The 18,911-nt window shown below is 48.4% G+C and overlaps 1 protein-coding gene across 1 annotated transcript in view; it reads right to left on the bottom strand.

Moving 5' to 3' along the window:
* LOC141246137 (schlafen family member 9-like) overlaps positions 1 to 16,777 on the bottom strand; it is a 74,748-nt gene extending 57,971 nt beyond the window's left edge. Inside the window, exons 1-5 of the mRNA XM_073669115.1 lie at positions 16,725 to 16,777; positions 16,431 to 16,570; positions 16,262 to 16,366; positions 15,918 to 16,137; positions 14,024 to 15,054 (exon numbers count right to left, since the gene is read on the bottom strand). Coding sequence (XP_073525216.1) covers positions 14,024 to 15,054; positions 15,918 to 16,137; positions 16,262 to 16,366; positions 16,431 to 16,570; positions 16,725 to 16,777 — 1,549 coding nt within the window. The remainder of the gene's footprint in view (positions 1 to 14,023; positions 15,055 to 15,917; positions 16,138 to 16,261; positions 16,367 to 16,430; positions 16,571 to 16,724) is intronic.
* Between the last annotated feature and the right edge of the window lie 2,134 nt (positions 16,778 to 18,911).

Below are 18,911 nucleotides of genomic sequence, written 5' to 3'. Positions count from 1 at the left end.
CATCCCGTCCGTCCCTCTCCTACCCCAGCTAATCTACCTGGACTTCCGATTCCTTATTGGTCTTATGCAGATGTCTTTAATAAAAAGGAGGCAGAGACATTACCACCACATAGACCATACGACTGTCCCATCGATCTACTACCCGGTACTACTCCTCCCCGTGGGCGTATCTATCCTTTATCCGCTGCTGAGACCCGGTCAATGTCCGAATATATTGAGGAGAATCTGGCCAGAGGATTCATCCGGAAATCTACCTCCCCGGCGGGAGCAGGCTTCTTTTTCGTCAAAAAGAAGGACGGCTCTCTCCGTCCCTGTATAGACTATAGAGGCCTAAACCTGATCACGGTGAAGAATAAGTACCCCCTTCCGCTCATTCCAGAATTATTTGATCGTCTGAGGGGGGCTAGGATCTTCACCAAACTGGACCTTCGTGGGGCGTACAACCTGGTTCGTATTCGTCAGGGGGATGAATGGAAGACGGCATTCAACACCCGGGACGGCCACTATGAATACCTGGTAATGCCCTTTGGTCTCTGTAACGCTCCTGCCGTCTTTCAAGAGTTGGTCAATGACATCTTCCGGGACCTTCTCTACTCCTGCGTAGTGGTGTACCTGGACGACATCTTGGTCTTCTCTCCGGATCTCCAGACTCACCGGAGGGACGTTCGTCAGGTCCTGCTCAGGCTAAGGCAGAACCATCTCTACGCTAAATTTGAGAAGTGCCTCTTTGAGCAGACCTCGCTTCCGTTTCTGGGCTACATTATCTCTCAGACCGGCCTACAAATGGATCCTGAGAAACTGTCTGCCATCGAGAAATGGCCCCGACCGGAGGGGTTGAAGGCCATTCAGCGATTCCTGGGCTTCGCCAACTACTACCGCCTCTTCATACCACACTTCTCTTCCCGGACGGCCCCAATTTCTGCGCTCACCCGTAAAGGTACTAATCCCAAAGAGTGGCCACCCGAAGCAGAGGAGGCCTTTCTTTCCCTTAAACAGGCCTTCTCTTCCGCCCCGGTGCTGCATCGCCCAGATGGCAACAAGCAGTTCTTCCTGGAAGTTGACGCCTCCTCCTCTGGAGCCGGAGCGGTACTTACTCAAAAATCATCTTCCGGGAGGATGGTAACTTGTGGCTTCTTCTCTAAACTCTTCTCCTCCTCTGAGCGCAACTATTCCATAGGAGACCGAGAGTTATTGGCCATCAAACTGGCATTGGAGGAGTGGCGTTACCTGCTCGAGGGGGCTCTTCACCCGGTAATAATTTACACTGACCACAAGAACTTGGCTTACCTCCAGCATGCCCAGAGACTTAACCCGCGCCAAGCCCGGTGGTCCTTGTTTTTTGCTCGTTTTGATTTTGTCCTTCATTTTCGCCCGGCTGACAAAAACGTCAAGGCGGACGCCTTGTCTCGGTCCTTTCTGGTGTCTGATCTCGAGGAGGATCCGAAACATATCATCGATCCCGCCAGAGTAATGCAGGTGGCTCCCGTGAGTCTAAATCGTCTTCCTCCTGGTAAGACGTTCGTACCAGTACCTGATCGGGAGAAGATCCTACACTGGGGTCATTCGTCTAAACTAGCTGGCCACGCCGGTCAGAAAAAGACCCTCCAGCTTATTACCCGGCACTACTGGTGGCCTAACCTGCACAAGGATGTAATAGACTTTGTTTCTGCCTGTGTGTCCTGCGCCCGCAACAAAGTTCCGAGACACCTGCCGGCCGGCCGCCTCCTACCTCTGCCAGTACCTGCTGCCCCCTGGCAGCATATAGCGATGGACTTCATTACTGATCTGCCCGTCTCTGCCGGTTGTACGGTCATTTGGGTGGTCGCTGACCGCTTCTCCAAGATGGCTCACTTCATTCCACTGCCAGGTCTTCCGTCTGCACCCGAGCTGGCTAAAGACTTTATCCGCCACATCTTCCGTCTTCATGGCCTGCCCCGTCACATCGTGTCGGATCGTGGGGTACAATTCACTTCCCGTTTCTGGAGAGCCACTTGTAAACTACTAGACGTCACCCTGGACTTCTCTTCCGCTTACCACCCACAGTCCAATGGTCAAGTGGAGCGGATCAATCAGAACCTGACCAGTTACCTTCGGCACTTCGTTAATGCCCACCATTCTGACTGGGTGGATCTCCTGCCATGGGCCGAATTCTCGTACAACAATCACGAGAGCGAGTCTTCCTCCAAATCCCCGTTTTTTGTAGTCTACGGTCAGCATCCTCGGATCCCGTTTCCCGTCTCCACCTCGGCGGACAATCCGGCTGCGGAATCTCTTGTTAACAAATTTTCCTCCATATGGGAGAGTACCCGGTCCGCACTCCTTCTGTCATCCGAGCGTATGAAAAGACACGCTGACAAAAAACGTCTGGACCCTCCTCAATTCCGCCCTGGGGATAAAGTCTGGCTCTCGTCCAAATATGTCCGGCTCAAGATCCCTTCCTATAAGTTAGGGCCTCGGTTCATCGGCCCACTGGAGGTCATCAGTCAGATCAACCCGGTGGCCTATAAATTGAAACTCCCGGCCAACTTACGGATCCCTAACTCCTTCCATGTGTCTCTCCTCAAACCTGTGGTGCTTAACTCTTTTTCCAAGTCTACAGGTACGCCTCCTGCTCCGGTTTCTGCTGAGGACGAGTTTGAGGTAGAGAACATTCTTGCCACCAAAAGGGTAAGAGGAAAGACCTTTTTCCTGGTAGATTGGAAGGGGTTTGGTCCTGAGGAGAGAACGTGGGAGCCCCGGGAGAACATCCATGCCCCTCTCATCCTAGCTAAATTTCTGTCTGGCCTAAAAAAGGGGGGGCCTAAAGGGGGGGGTACTGTAGCGCCGGCGTCCCTGCCCTCTGCTAGGCAGGGACGCTGCTCCCCTCACCGCTCTGCTCCGTGCCCGGCGTCCTCTCCCCGCTCTGCTGTCAGCGCGCGCTCCTTCCCGGCGTCCTCCTCCCGCTCTGCTCTCAGCGCGCGCTCCTTCCCGGCCCCTGTGCTTAGGGCGCGCGCGCGCTCCCCTCCTCTTAAAGGGGCCGCGCGCGCCGCCCTAAAGAGTCCCCGGCCAATGGCCGGAGGACTTCATCATATATAAGGCACCTCCTCCAAAATGGAGGTGCCCGAGCAATGTTGTTTGCACCTGTGTCTCACCTGTGCTTCAGCCCTCAGGTCCCGTTGCCAGTTACCTGCCAGTTTCCTGCTAGTTACCTGCCAGTTACCTGCCTGTTTCCTGCCTGAATACTTGCCTGAATACTTGTTACCTGTCTGCCAGTCTGAGGTCCGACGGTCTGCCTTACTACTCCTGTCAGTCTGTCTAAAGGACCAGCCTGCCCGCTCACCTGGGAGCGCATATCAGCTACCTGTCTGCTTGCCTGAGGTCCGACGGTCTGCCTTACTACTCCGGTCAGTCTGTCGATGGACCAGCTTGCCCGCTCACCTGGGAGCGCTTCTCCGTTATCTGCCTGCTTGCCAGCCCGGAGGCTCCGTTGTCACGTGCTGTGACCACCAGCTATCTCAGAGACTCTTGCCCGCTCACCTGGGAGCGCATCTCCGTTACCTGCCTGCTTGCCAGCCCGGAGGCTCCGTTGTCACGTGCTGTGACCACCAGCTATCTCAGAGACTCTTGCCCGCTCACCTGGGAGCGCTTCTCCGTTACCTACCTGCCTGCCAGCCCGGAGGTTCCGCCGTCACGTGCCGTGACCACCTGCTATTCCAGAGACTCTCGCTTGCTCACCTGGGAGCACACATCTACCATCTGCCTGCTAGCCTACCCGGAGGCTCTGCCATCACAGGTCGTACCTACCCCTTACCCAGAGACTGCCCTGATCACTTGCCGTAACTCCCTGTCCGTTCACCCAGAGACTGCCACCCGCTCCCTTACAAGGGCCGCCCCCTTGTATAGTAGCTCAGAGGTTCCGCCTCCCGGACCCGTTACAGTCCGCCTCCCGGACCCGTTACACAAGATATACCACCTGTGTATAGAATACCAATTTTTTTACTGCACCTAGTGAAGTAAAATCTTTTGGGCATAGCATCATTCTATTACTCCATCTATACTGACCTCCATCAGGTTGCAAATTGAATATAATTTTTTTCTGCATCTAGCTCTGAAAAAATATTTGGCCTTCTAGCAGTGTGTGGGACTTGATCTATTAGTCCATCTATACTGACCTCCATCACGCTGCAAATTCAAAATCATTTTTTGTCTGCATCTAGCTCTGAAAAAATATTTGGCCTTCTAGCAGTGTGTGGGACTTTCTCTATTAGTCCATCTATACTGACCTCCATCAGGTTGCAAATTAAAAATAATTTTTATCTGCATCTACCTCTGAAAAAATATTTGGGCTTCTAGCTGTGTGTGGGACTTGTTCTATTAGTCCATCTATACTGACCTCCATCAGGTTGCAAACTGAATATAATTTTTTTCTGCATCTAGCTCTGAAAAAATATTTGGCCTTCTAGCAGTGTGTGGGACTTTCTCTATTAGTCTATCTATACTGACCTCCATCAGGTTGCAAACTGAATATAATTTTTTTCTGCATCTAGCTCTGAAAAAATATTTGGCCTTCTAGCAGTGTGTGGGACTTTCTCTATTAGTCCATCTATACTGACCTCCATCAGGTTGCAAATTGAATATAATTTTTTTCTGCATCTAGCTCTGAAAAAATATTTGGCCTTCTAGCAGTGTGTGGGACTTGTTCTATTAGTCCACCTATACTGACCTCCATCAGGTTGCAAATTCAAAATAATTTTTTGTCTGCATCTACCTCTGAAAAAATATTGGGCTTCTAGCTGTGTGTGGGACTTGTTCTATTAATCCATCTATACAGACCTCCATCAGGTTGCAAACTGAATATAATTTTTTTCTGCATCTACCTCTGAAAAAATATTTGGGCTTCTAGCTGTGTGTGGGACTTGTTCTATTAGTCCATCTATACTGACCTCCATCAGGTTGCAAGCTGAATATAATTTTTTTCTGCATCTAGCTCTGAAAAAATATTTGGCCTTCTAGCAGTGTGTGGGACTTTCTCTATTAGTCCACCTATACTGACCTCCATCAGGTTGCAAATTAAAAATAATTTTTTCTGCATCTAACCCAGCCAATAGTTTTGGCCTAATACCATAGTTTGGCCACTCAGCTCTGCTCGGTTCCCATCCATTGTTTTTTTGTGCAAACAACTCCAGAGTTGTGAATTAGTTAACCACCAAAATGAGTGGAAAAAGGCCTGCTGCTGGTGGAAAGGGGAATAGGCGTGTTGGGAAGGGGAAAAAAGGTTGTGTCCGTGGGGTAGGTGTTAAAGCAACAGTATCATCTGCAGAAGAAAGACCATCTTCCAGCCAAACTAAAATGTCTACTTCTTTTAGCGGACAATGTGATAAGATCCCTTTCTTACGGCCACGCCAATCGCTACAAATTCCAGATGAGGCACAAAAACAGCAGGTGCTTCAACGGATATCAAGTGCTCCTTTAAGTGGGCTCTCCTCCACATCAACTTCAACATCACAAATACTCCAGTCCTCAAAGGTGTCACCCCAATCGCACTTGCTTCCTCACAGCTCCCAAATCTCCAGCTGCCCGTCTGAGTATGAGGTAGAACAGATGGTTGAGTCTGCAGAGCTGTTTACTCATACTATAGCCTGGGAATCAGAGGTCGACTCCAGCGCTTCTGTGAATCCAGACGAGGAAATGATCTGCACTGATGCCCAGAATCTTTATGAGTCGGATCCAGGACCAGACGCAGAAGGTTCTGACCATAATGTAGACCCTCATTCCCAAACTGTAACTCCTGTTGGTGGAGACAATGAGGAAGACGATGATGAGACTCAAATACCTGATTGGAGCGACAACTTTCGTTTTTTGTCAGGGCAGGAACAGGTTGGCTCTGAGGACGACGGGTGTGATAACGCACAGGGTGATGATGATGAGGTTGGAGATCCCACTTACTGTCAACCCACAGTCAGCCAAGAGATGAGGTCAGCAGAGGAGGTGGAGGAAGATGCTAGTGACGACGAGGTCAGGTTGTTCCTTCCTGGACAGAGACGTAGTACTGGAAGCACGTCAACAACTGCATTCTCAAACACAACTCTGCCTCTCACCACAAGTCGTGGTGGCTCTTCAGGTCGCATGGGTGCTAAGCCTTGCATAGCCTGGGCATTTTTTCAGATCGATAAAGATGACCCAACTCGTGTTATCTGTAACATTTGTCAGCAAAAGCTAAGTAGAGGCCAAAAAATACATAGTTTGAGTACTTCATGCATGAACCGGCACATGGACATGAAGCATAAGTTGCAGTGGGAAGCTCAGTGTGCTACAATGCGGCCTAGCCGGCCGGGCCAACCACCGTCTGCCATATCTTGTGCATCCGCAGCCTCTTCATCCTCTGTGACTGGGGGGACAGCAGTCACACCTGTTTTGGGGCGCAGACCTGCCACCTCTTTACCCGCAACAGCCAGCGTGATTGGCAGGTCATCATTTTCTTTAGAGGTGGTAACACCAGCTGGTGTTGAGCGCTGTCCGACATCGATAGCACCACCTTTGGATCAAGGCAACCTAACATGTCCGCCTGCATCTTCCTCACAGACCGGCAGTTTGCCGGGGACACCCTTATCAACCCCGTCTAAGCACAATAGCCAGCCCTCGGTCCCTCAGATGTGGACAAGTAAAAGACCATTTCCTCCTAGCCATGAGAAAGCTAAGAGGTTGAATTTCACCATCTGCAAGCTCTTGGCTACAGAAATGCTGCCTTTCCGCCTGGTGGACACAGAGGATTTTCGAGACCTTATGTCCGTCGCAGTGCCCCAGTACCAGATGCCCAGTCGGCACTACTTCTCAAACAAAGGTGTGCCTGCGCTCCACCAGCATGTCGCACACAACATCACCGCTTCTTTGAGAAACTCTATGTGTGACAGGGTGCATTTCACCACAGACACTTGGACGAGTAGGCATGGACAGGGGCGTTACATGTCGCTGACTGGGCACTGGGTAACTATGGTGACAGCAGGACAAGGGGCTGCTGTCCAAGTCTTGCCGTCCCCACGAGTTGTGCGTCAATCCTCTTTATGTCAAAGTTCCTCCACTGCTTCTGCCTCCTCAACCTCCTCTCGGTCTTCCACCTGCACCCAAAGCCTGTCTGGTCATGCCACAAGCTTTCTAACTGCGCAGAAGGGATCCTGCACACCTCCTTACTATGCTGGCAGTAGGGCTCAATGTCATCAGGCGGTTTTTACTTTGAAATGTCTGGGAAATGTGAGTCACACAGATGAGGAGTTGTGGTCAGCTCTGGAGAACCAATTTCATGAATGGTTGTCTCCACTGGACCTGAAACCAGGGAAGGCCGTGTGCGACAATGCTGCAAACCTGGGTGCGGCCCTTCGCCGGGGCAATGTCACACACGTGCCTTGTATGGCTCACGTGTTGAACCTGGTTGTCCAGCAATTTTTAGCCCACTATCCCAGACTAGATGGCCTTCTGCAGAGGGCATGGTCGCTGTGTGCTCACTTCCGCCGTTCGCATCCCGCAGCTCAGCGACTTACATCTCTACAGAAGTCGTTGGGCCTGCCACTTCACCGGCTAAAATGCGATGTGCCTACCCGGTGGAATTCAACTCTGCACATGTTGCAGCGACTGTGGCAGCACCGACAAGCCCTGGTGCAATACGTTCTGACGTATAGCCTGGGCGAACGAGATCCAGAGGTGGGGCAAATCACGGTTGGAGGAGTGGTCTCAGATCAGGGACCTATGCACCCTTCTGCACAGTTTTGAAATGGCGACGAAGATGTTTAGTGCTGACGATGCCATTATCAGCATGACTATTCCGGTGATTTACATGCTGGAGCACATGTTAAACAGAATTCGGAGTCAGGTGGTGGCACAAGAGGAGGTGGAGGAAGTAGAGGAGGAGGAGTTTTATGCTGAAGGGCTAACATCTGCAAGGTCCAGACGGTCGGCAGCACCAAGGCGGCAGGCATGTGAGGGTGGGGGAGATGGTTTTACCAGGGCGCATGGTAGCAGCCAAACTAGTGAGGAAGGTGCAGGAGCCCAGGAAGAAGTGGAGGACGAACTGATGGAAGACTCATCAGATGAGGGAGACCTTGATCACATTTCTGTTGTGCGAGGTTGGGGGGAGAGGACAGAGGAAGGAAGCATGATTGTTACCTCGCCACCAACACAACAGGGACTTGGTGCTCCTGGATGCGCAACACACATGAGTGCCTTCTTGCTGCACTACCTGCAACATGACCCTCGAATTGTGAGAATTAGAAATAATCCTGACTACTGGGTTGCCACACTGTTAGATCCCCGGTACAAAAGTAAATTTGCAGAAATTATTCCTGCCATAGAAAGGGATGTACGCATGCAGGAGTATCAGCAGAGACTGTTGCAGAATCTTACCTGTGCTTTTCCACAAAACACCAGTGGTGCACGTAGTGAATCTCACAGTTCCAACTTGCCAACCGTGGGACCGTCAAGTGTTCAGCACTCAAACCGTAACAGAACCACAGTATCTGCTGGTAACATCAATTTTGCGGAATCATTTCACCACTTTTTTAGCCCATCCTTTGCAAGGCCACAGGAGACAAGAAGTCTGACACATAGTCAACGCCTAGAGACGATGGTACAGGAGTATCTACAAGTAAACATTGAAGCCATGACTGTGTCACTGGACCCTTGCTCTTTTTGGGCTTCCAATCTGGATAAATGGCCAGAGCTAGCCACTTACGCCTTGCAGATCTTGTCATGCCCCGCAGCCAGCGTTCTGTCTGAACGTGTGTTCAGCGCTGCTGGTGGTGTGCTGACAGATAAGCGCACACAGCTCTCCACTGATAATGTAGACAGACTCACGTTCATAAAGATGAACAAATCATGGATCCGAAACAAATTTTCTACCCCTGTGTCATCCTGGGGAGAGTAAAAGCTTGATGATTGGTTAAAATCACCCTACCAACCATTTTAAGCTTTCAAATTACTAATCATGTTTATCTGTATCTTGGCTGGAAAATAATTTGGGCTTTGTAGCAGTGTGCAGCACTGATTCTATTAGGCCATCTATAATAAGCTCCACCAGATTTAAAATTACTAATCATGTTTATCTGTATCTTGACTGGAAAATAATTTGGGCTTTGTAGCAGTGTGCAGCACTGATCCTATTAGGCCATCTATACTAAGCTCCACCAGATTTAAAATTAATAATAATTTTTAGCTGCATCTAGCCCGGAAAATAATTTTGGGGCTCCGAGATGCGCAAGACACATAAGTGCCTTCTTGCTGCACTACCTGCAACATGACCCTCATATTGTCAGAATTCGAAGTAATCATGACTGCTGGGTTGCCACACTCTTAGATCCCCCAAACTTTTCGATCAACCTTTTCATTTTAATAAAGACCAAAAAAATGGTCATTTTTGAAATTATAAGCATTAGCAGGTTATTAGAAACTGAAATCAAACAGTTTTCAACTCAAAACTTTATTCTAGGTGATGTTACATTTTCACATAGGACCCCTTGTTCGAAAGGAGCTTCTGAACTCTCTTGTCCATTGAATTTGTCAGGTTTTGGATGGTTTCTGCTTCAATTGTTTTGCATGAGGACAGAATACCCTCCCAGAGCTGTTGCTTAGATGTGAACTGCCTCCCGCCATCATAGACACTCCTTTTGATGATGCTCCAGAGGTTCTGAATGGGGTAGAGGTCAGGGGAGCATGGGGGGTCACACCATAAGTTTGTCCCCTTTTATGCCCATATCAGCCAGAGATGCAGATGTTTTATGTGCAGCATGAGATGGTGCATTATCATGCAAAAAAATGATCTTGCTGTGAAATACACGGTTCTTCTTCTTGAACCATGGCAGGAAGTGCTGTTTGAGAAAATCCACATACATTATGGAGTTCATCTTTAGCGCCTTCAGGGATCCTAAAGGGGCCGACAATCTCTCTCCCCATGATTCCAGCCCAAAACATTACTCCACCTCCTCCTTGTTGGCGCTGTAGCCGTGTTTGCGTGGGGTGTCCATCAACCAGCCATCCTCCACTCCATCCATCTGGACCATCGAGCGCTGCACGGCACTCATCCGTGAACAAAACAGTTTTGAAATCAGTCTTCATGTAATGTTTGGCCCACTGGAGCCGTTTCTGCTTGTGTGAAGTGGATAGAGGAGGTCGACAGGATGGCGTATGCACAGCTGCAAACCTCTGAAGGACCCTGCATCTTGTTGTTCGGGGGACGTTGGAGGCACCAGCAGCTTCAAAAACTTGTCTGCTGCTATGACAAGGCTTTTTTGCCGCTGCTCTTTTAACCCGTCGTAATTGCCTGTAGGAAAGAGTCCTCAATTTGCCCTTATCAGCACGCACACGTGTGTACTGTGAATCAGCTACATACTTCTTGATTGCCAAGACACTTCATCCTGATCATCGCACAATGTTGATTATAGTCATGCCTTGACCTAAACACTCCACAATTTGTTGCTTCTCAGCAGCCGACACATCCTTTTTCTTTCCCATTTTGGCAGAAAATGTAGGCTGCTTAATAATGTGAGACAGCCTTCTTAAGTAGTCTTGCCTTTCATTGGACACACCTGCCAAACTAATTAGCACAGGTGTCTGCAATTGCTTACAGTGATATAAAGAGCCCTGACACACATCACCATCAATGAGTTTAACTGACAAACAAACAAATTCTTCCCTTATCACTCCTAAACACTTTTTGCATAATAATTTGGAACACAGTGTACATGTGCTTTTCCACAAAACACCAGTGGTTCACGTAGTGAATCTTACAGTTCTAACTTGCCAACCGTGGTCTGTATGGAGTTGTTCAATAAAGGGCCCAAAATTAAGATAACATAGATGGGAGAGGTCTCTATGAATAGGAATTCCTAAGTATTTGATACCCTGTGAGGGCCAGGCAAAGTTGGACTGGATGGAATCCTATATGGATTTGGGGAGGGAGACATCGAGGGCCTCAGACTTCGCTGCATTGATTTTAAAATTTGACCATGTAACAAAGTGATCTATTTCAGCCATAACAGCATGGATGGATATATGTGATTGAGTGATATATACTAGGACATCATCAGCAAATAGAGAGCACTTGTACTCGGTGCCTCCCACCTCAATCCACCTAATATTGGGGTTATGGCGAATTGATGAGAGCAGGTGCTCCGTCACTAGGATGTATAAGAGAGGGGACAGAGGACATCCCTGCCTTGTCCCATTGGTGATTGTAAAAGGTGATGAAAATGTTCTGATGCACCCCCTGGGCCTTGGGACACCCGGAGCCGGACCCTTTTTGGTGGATGCTGGTGGTTGTAGTCTTCGTGGCGGCGACCCGGTTCCGTGGCTCAGAGTGGTCAAACCAGTGGCGGAACTATTTATGTGGTTTTGATGTTTAAATGTCCGACTACGCCACCCGTGGATTGCGGTCAGAGTGAACCGCCGCTGCAGGGCAGACCGCTGAGGCTGGTGTTGTGGGTGCAGCAGAGCGTAGCATAACTCCCCACGGGAGGAGTATAGCCTCAGGGCAGTGTATGCGGAGGATGGGGGTGATGGTGCAGGGCAGCAGCAGTAACGACACGGAGTCAGTGATGCAGTCCAGGGCCTTTACTCACAGTTCTTATTATCCAGACCACGTCTGCAGGAAACGGCTGCCCACGTCGTACTGTGCTCACCAGGTGAGGGGCTCAGACAACTCCCAGATAACTTTGGAGCGCTTCACAGGACCCCCTTTGTGTGTCCTTTCTTACCAACCCTTCTGTCCGGCTGCCTCGGGCCTCCTCTTGGTAAACTTGGCGCCAGTTTCCCTGACCCTATGTGGTGCCTTCCTAACGGGTGTAGCGAGGGGCTGCGCCACATAAAATGTCACAGCCTCCGGTTTCTAGCTGAGGGTCGTTTCCTGCCTCCACTAGTTTCGGGGACCGGTCTCCCCCTTTGGCCTGACCCCTCCACGCAGGTGGATTCGGGCGTGCGGTGGCGACTCGCCCGTCCGCACCCCTGGGATCCCTTCGTTCCTGGAGCCTTCTCCGCTCCTCTTCCTTCCTTCTCCCTCTTCCAGGCCTGGGCCTCTGTTACTAGGCCCGCCTCCGGAGCAGAGCTCACGCAGAGCCCCTGCTCCCTGCCACTTCTGCTCAGACTTCTCTGCACTGAACTAAGATGGTGCCCACCTTTTATACTCCCTTCTCAATGCACCCAGGAACTGCTTCCTCCCTGCTCCTGCACTACAGGGTTCCCCTTCCTCAGTGTTCCCTCCCCCCACTCCAGCCAGGGACAGGGACTGTCGTGCCCATCTCAGAGGCATATTGGTCGCCCTGCCCCACGGCAATGTGGTGTAATGCATGCAGGTGTCGGGTCCTGATCCACACTCCATCCTTACCTGAGAGTGAGATATCACACCTCTGGGTGAGGTGCAATACCTCTGTAGCAACCGAGCCCTCAGGGTGCTACAGTTCCATTTATCTTCAGCCTAGGTGACGTATTGTGATACAGGGCCGTGATTTTGGCTATAAAAGGGTCCCCTAGACCCCTACCCCAAGCTTTTTAAGAGAATCATATATGGCGTGCCAGGAGACTCTATGGAATGCTTTCTCAGCATCCAACGAGAGTATCTAATTACAAATTTTTAACTGCATCTAGCCCAGGAAATACTTTGTGCCTAGTAGCAGTGTCTGCTAGTCAGCGGATTATCCCGGCTGTTAAGCAAGCTACACCACCTGTAGTTTGGACACTTAATTTTTTCAAAGGAAATGCTTCGGGACCACGGGATACTCAGTGAAGAGCATCAGGAGGCACCCCAAGGCATAGGGGCTGGGACTGGCAGTAGGATGCCTTGCGGTGGACAGCCGAGCTCGATCCTTATAAAAGCTTTTTAACTGCAGCAGCTTTAGTGGACGCTACTGGAGCTGGAATTACGCGGCTGCTGGCATGAGACTTGCCCTCCAATAGATCCTTGTAAATTGATTTAAAGAGTATTCAAATTAGAGAGACAATTTAAATTAAAAAGCTTAGAGCTGCCTCCACCACAGGGGGGCTCGCTCGACCCACCAGCGGACAGGCACCAGTATTGGGAGAGGGGGGCTGGCCGTCAGGGTTCACCGCGGCTCTGGCACAAACCCAGCGACACGGAGGTGGCACGGGCAGGAGCGGACTGAACGTGTCGGCTTCTCACTTTTTGGATTTTAGAAGGGCATGACATGCCTATATCTGTGTCTCCCCCTCCTTTTACTCCTCCACCTCTTTTCTTTTCGCATGACTATATGTACTTGTCACTTTTCCATGTGTTAGTTGTGTCTTCTGAGCAGTTTGTCAGCTTTTGGACACCTTTGAAGGTGTTTTCTATGTGTTTCTATGTGTTTTTGTTTGCCTGCCATTGGTTTTAACGGTGTTCGAAGGTGTTCGACGAACAGTTCGGCGAACACACGGTTGTTCGACGAACCGAACCGAACTCGAACACTACGGGGGTGGCTCAACACTACCGGTAACCTAGTTATGGCTGTTGATGTTACATGCTGGCTGTATGATACAACCAACACTTGACTAATATGTAGCAAGCTCAGCTCCTCACTTGCTTCATACAAGCACCTTGACAGTGACATGTTGTTATGTCAGTGTGCACGAATGGTTAAGAGGCGTGTTTCCATACATCCATATGTTTCTTTTATACATATAGTGTAGGTGATACTGCTGTAACAGCAGCATTGTTCTAGCAGCAATGCCTTCATGTAGAACTGTGCCAAAACATCTACTGCAATCAGACAGCTAGAGTAAAAGGTTAAAGGGAACCTCTCATGTGGCAAAACGCTATTAACCTGCAGATATGGAGTAATGTGCAGGTTAATACTGTTGTGAACCTGCCCGGCGCCTGCACTAAGAGCTCCGCTTTCGTAGGAAATTAACTTTAATCCTCCTGACAGAGTTTGGGTTTCAGTTCTGATGGTAGTGCCGGCACGGTTTCAATCACCGCTATGTTAAGTGAGCTCTCAAGGCTGGCAAGCACTATTTTTTTATGCTAAAATGTTATGTGGTCAATAAGAAAACAAAAGCAAAGACGATTTACCTGAATCTGAGCTGGTCATTTTCTCTATCCACTCAGATGCCGTCAGTTGCTTTGATTGCAGAGGTTTTCCCAAACAACCGTCAATTGAATCTAGAATCCAAGACTGAGGATGTTTCACAAAGCCAAGACAACATAATGGCTCCACCTCCAAAAAAATGACGTATCCGTTATGATTGCTCTGATCCCAAACATCTTTAATTGTGAGAGTGTAAAACTCCTCTTCTGATTTGCAGTCTCCAAGGTGCACAAATATAATGCCTTCCAAATAGTTCTTAATAAATAATTCAAGATCTAATTTTTTAGTTCCTCTTGAACAACCATGTACTACTTTGTTATCATCTACTCCGATAATCAAGCATCCTCCATCACGGTTTCCAAATGCTGAGAAATATATTCTAATTACGTCTTTGAATCTTCTTTGAAAACCATCTGATCTAAAATCTTTGAATTCTACATGATCTGATTCTCCAAGCTCCAGTTCTTCACCTAGACACAGAAACTCTTTAGCCATCAAGCTTTGTACACCATGTTGCCAATCACTTGTGACACTAGAAAAACGCGCTCTTTTCGCTTTTCCTCTCTTTTTTTTTTCTATCAGGTTCATCACCTGTGAAGCATTTAGCATTTCCTTTGAGGTGAGGTTTCGTGCATATAAACCAGTATCTAGAGTGCAAAGTTTAGGATAATCTCTTTGCGTATTCCAAGTTTTAACAAATATAATTAAATTTGATTCTTCCTGTGAGAAATCACAGAATTCACTTACATCAAATTTATACACAAGTTCACGTAATATGTTTTCAAGGTCCTGTCCTAGCCCATCTTTAGTGTAAATGAACTCTTCATTAGAGATTTCAATCAATACTATTCCTCCTCCAGAATTTAGTAATGCACAGACAGCTCTACTTATATTTTCTCTCTCCTGGGTACTTTTTTCTTTGTTCATTTTTTTCCTTTTATGTTCACCGAGCACAGCTTTGCCCACATTAAGCAGTCTATCAGGGTACTTTGAATTTTGGTTTAAATAATGGTCACTGGGGAGAAAAAAAACAAACAAAAAAAGCGGTTGTTACCAATAATTAATCTATAAAATCAATAACTCAGTATAAGCAATACTTAAAGAGAACTTGTCAGCATGATTTAGTAATGTAAAGAGGCATGGCCATAATGGCGCTGTTATACAGAGCAAATCGATATCTTTTGTGAAGAAAATAGGCATTAGTCCTACCAGTAATTGGTTTCCATCATGACAGCACCATCAGGAGGTCGTCCTTCATATACTTGATAGGCACAGGAACACACTAGAGGTTAAAAGGCCCCTCCCTCCACCAACCACCAGTGATTTTCCAAGTACCACAACAGGATGGATGTAACAATTTTTTTCAGTTTCCTTCTACATACGTTACCTTCACATAGCAGACAGGAAATTTAAGGGAGGGAATGTAATGGGTGCTGTCACGATCGACTCCTGGAAAACCAATTACCGGTAGGACTTATGCCTACTTTCCAGGATATCCCTCCTGACAGCACCATCAGGAGAATACCGGAGGATACAATCAGGGCATGACTACTGCTTGAAGGACCTTTCTTCCGAAGGCCATCTTTTGCCCTGATAAAATGTCCAGTTTATAATATCTGCAAAAGGTGTTAAGATTTGTCCATGTTGCAGCTCTGCAAATTTGGTCCACAGGCTGCCCATGATGTGGCTACTGCTCTAGTAGAATGGACTCTGATGTTGTCCGGAGTAGATCTTCCTTCTGATGAATAGGTGAGGCTGATCACTGACCTAACCCATCTAGCCAACGTTGCTTTTCACGTCTTTTTTCCCTTATTTTTGCCTGCAAATTGTCTTAACAGATTGAGATCTATTCGCCAGTCCTTTGTGGTTTTCAAGTACTGGAGGACTATTCTTCTGACGTCTAAGGAATGAAATGTAAGTCCTTGACTATTCTTATGGTCTTGGCAAAAGGAGGGCAAGACTATCTGCAGGCTCATGTGGAAAGTTGTTACTACTTTCGGCAAGAAGGTTGGATTTAGCCTTAGGATAATGCATTCTTCTAGGATCCGTAGGTATGGATCTTTGATGGAAAATGCCTGTATTTCCTCTATTTGTCTTGCTGTGGTTATGGCAACCATAAATTTTTAAGGAGAGAGATTTTACGTTTGAATTCTCAAGAGGCTCGTATGATGGTTTGCACAAACCATTTAGGACAGAGGCTTTAACTGTGGGTCTCATCTTACTTGTGCCCTTAATTAATCTCTCAATCCAGGGATGTCCTGCCACTGGATAGTCCATGAAGGCGCTCAAAGCAAAATTTTGTACTTTCAAAGTGCTAGGTCTCAGGCCTGTATCAAATCATGTATGGAGAAATTCCAATATATTTGGAATATTGGGGCTAGAGATTTCTACCATCATTTCCTGCTACTGTGCACAAAACTTCTTCCAGATCTTCCAGGAAATCATTTTCAACAAAGGAAACCAGCTTATCCTGGGCCAAAACTGTAGCATTACTATCACCTTGGTTTGACCCTCCTGCATCTTTCTTAGAACTGCCGGAATTAGGGGTAAGGGAGGAAAAGCATAAGCAAGGTTCATATCCTATTCATGTGACAAGGCATCTACCCCCGTTGGCTTGTCCTTTTGATTGTGGGAAAATAATTTTTTTGTTTGAGTTTTTTCTTATGGCGAACCAATCTAACTGACTAGTACTCCAACCATGTATTTTGCGATGGAATTCCTCCCAATTCAGCTCCCATTCTGACTGTTGAACAGCTTTCCAACTGAGAAAGCCTGCCACGGAATTCTAAGACTCCTTCGGTGTATCACTGTCACGGATAGAACCTTCTCTGCCCACTGAAATATTTTCCCAGCTAAAGCCTGTAGATGGTGACGTCTTGGTTCAACCTGTGTCTGAGGAAGGCTATTGTCGTGATATTGTCTGGCAGGATTCTGATGTGTTGGTTTTTAGGCTTAGCCGGTATCTTTTTAACGTCCCCAGACTGAATGGAGCTCTCTGAAGCGTCCACGACCAATCAGCACAGCGGTGTTTAAATGTGGAGCCAAGATCGGTGATTGGTTGCGGCCGATATTTAAATTTGGCGCCCAAATAGGTGATTGGTCGCGGGCAGCGCCAGCGACCAATCAGCGATTTTTAACACAAATGTCCGAATCTTTGTAACACCATGCGGATACTGTGGGGACATCAGTGGCTAGGGTGTCAAGGGAGGACCGGGGAGCGGCGCTGCGGGTCGGAATACTTCTGCTGCGAGCAGTCGCTCATCTCCCGGCTTCTCGCAGCGGAAGTATCCGACCAGGCAGAGGAGCTCCCCGATCCTCACCAATACGATTCGCTGATTGGTCGCGCTCTCCGCACGCGACCAATCAGTGATCTTGGCGCTAAAGTTAAACACTGCTCTGGTGATTGGTCGCGGGCGCTGCCCGCGACCAATCACCGATTTGGGCGCCACATTTAAATAGCGGCCGCGACCAATCAGCGAGCTTGGCGCCAAATTTAAACAACGCTCTGCTAATTGGTCGCGGATGCCGGCCGCGTCTAATCAGCATTATTGGCGCCAAATTTAAACACCGCTCTGCTGATTGATCGCGGTCGCCGTCCGCGACCAATCAGCAGTATTGGCGCCAAATTTAAGCCCTGCTCGGCTGATTGGTCACAGTTGCCGGCCGCGACCAATCAGAGATTTTGGCGCCAAATTTAAACCCCGCTCTGCTGACTGGTCGCAACCGCCGGCCGTGACTAATCAACATTGTTGCCGCCAAATTTAAACACCGCTCTGCTGATTGGTCGCGGTCAATCAGCATTATTGGCGCAAAATTTAAACACCGCTTTGCTGATTGGCCGCGACCACGACCAATCAGCATTATTGGCGCAAAATTTAAACCCCGCTCTGCTGATTAGTCGCGACCGCCGGCCGTGACCAATCAGCAATATAGTCGCCAAGTTTCAACACCGCTTTGCTGATTGGTCGCGGTTGCTGGCCGCGACCAGTCAGCGATTTTGGCGCCAAATTTAAACACCGCTCTGCTGATTGCGCCGGGTCTGCCGCATACATATTCTAGAATACCCGATGCGTTAGAATCGGGCCACCATCTAGTTTCATGAAATAATTTTAAAAAAAATTGACGTGGGGCTTCGCACTATATTTGTGTCCAGCCAGGTACAGCAGGCAGGAATGGGCTGCCCCCAACCACCAGCTGCCTATTTGTACCTGGCCGGACACAACAATATAGGGAAGGCCTTTTTTTCTTAATTATTTCATGAATTTCATGAAATAATTTAAAAAAAAAATACGTGGGGCTTCGCCCTATTTTTGTGTCCAGCCAGGTACAACTAGGTAGCTGGGGGCTGGAATCTGCAGCGCAGGGAGGCCCAAGCTTTCTGGGTCCCCCCCCCCGCCCCCCGCTGCAAAATGCAGTCCGCAGCCACCCCGGAAAATGGCGCGTTCATAGAAGCGCCATCTTCTGGCGCTGTACCCAACTCATCCAAGGCCCTGGTGTGGTGGCTCACTGGGTAATAAAGGGTTTAGGGCCAGCTTGGCATTATCAGCTGGCCCTAAGCCCGAAATTCATGGGGTCACGCCAATATTAGACATGACCACCATGAATTTCTAGTAAAGTATTTAAAAAAAACACAACACCCAGAATAAAGTCCTTTAATTGAAATAAAGACACAAATCTTTATTGTTCTAAATTAAACCATACTTACCGTCACGCCCATTCCAGCTGAAGCCAATGTCTTCTGCAATAAAAGTAAAATAATAAAGCAACCTCATCCTTACCTTTCCATGGTTCCCACGACAGCTTCAGCTCTGCTACATCGAGATGACAGGCTGGACCGCAGCAGAACGCTGCCATCCAGCCTGTCATCCCGCG

The sequence above is a fragment of the Phyllobates terribilis genome, unplaced genomic scaffold (assembly GCF_046119375.1).
Source record: "Phyllobates terribilis strain yellow unplaced genomic scaffold, ASM4611937v1 Scaffold_2__4_contigs__length_985480577, whole genome shotgun sequence".
NCBI lineage: Eukaryota > Metazoa > Chordata > Amphibia > Anura > Dendrobatidae > Phyllobates > Phyllobates terribilis.
Note: the sequence above shows the minus strand (reverse complement) of the source record. Positions and strands in the feature narration are given on the sequence as shown.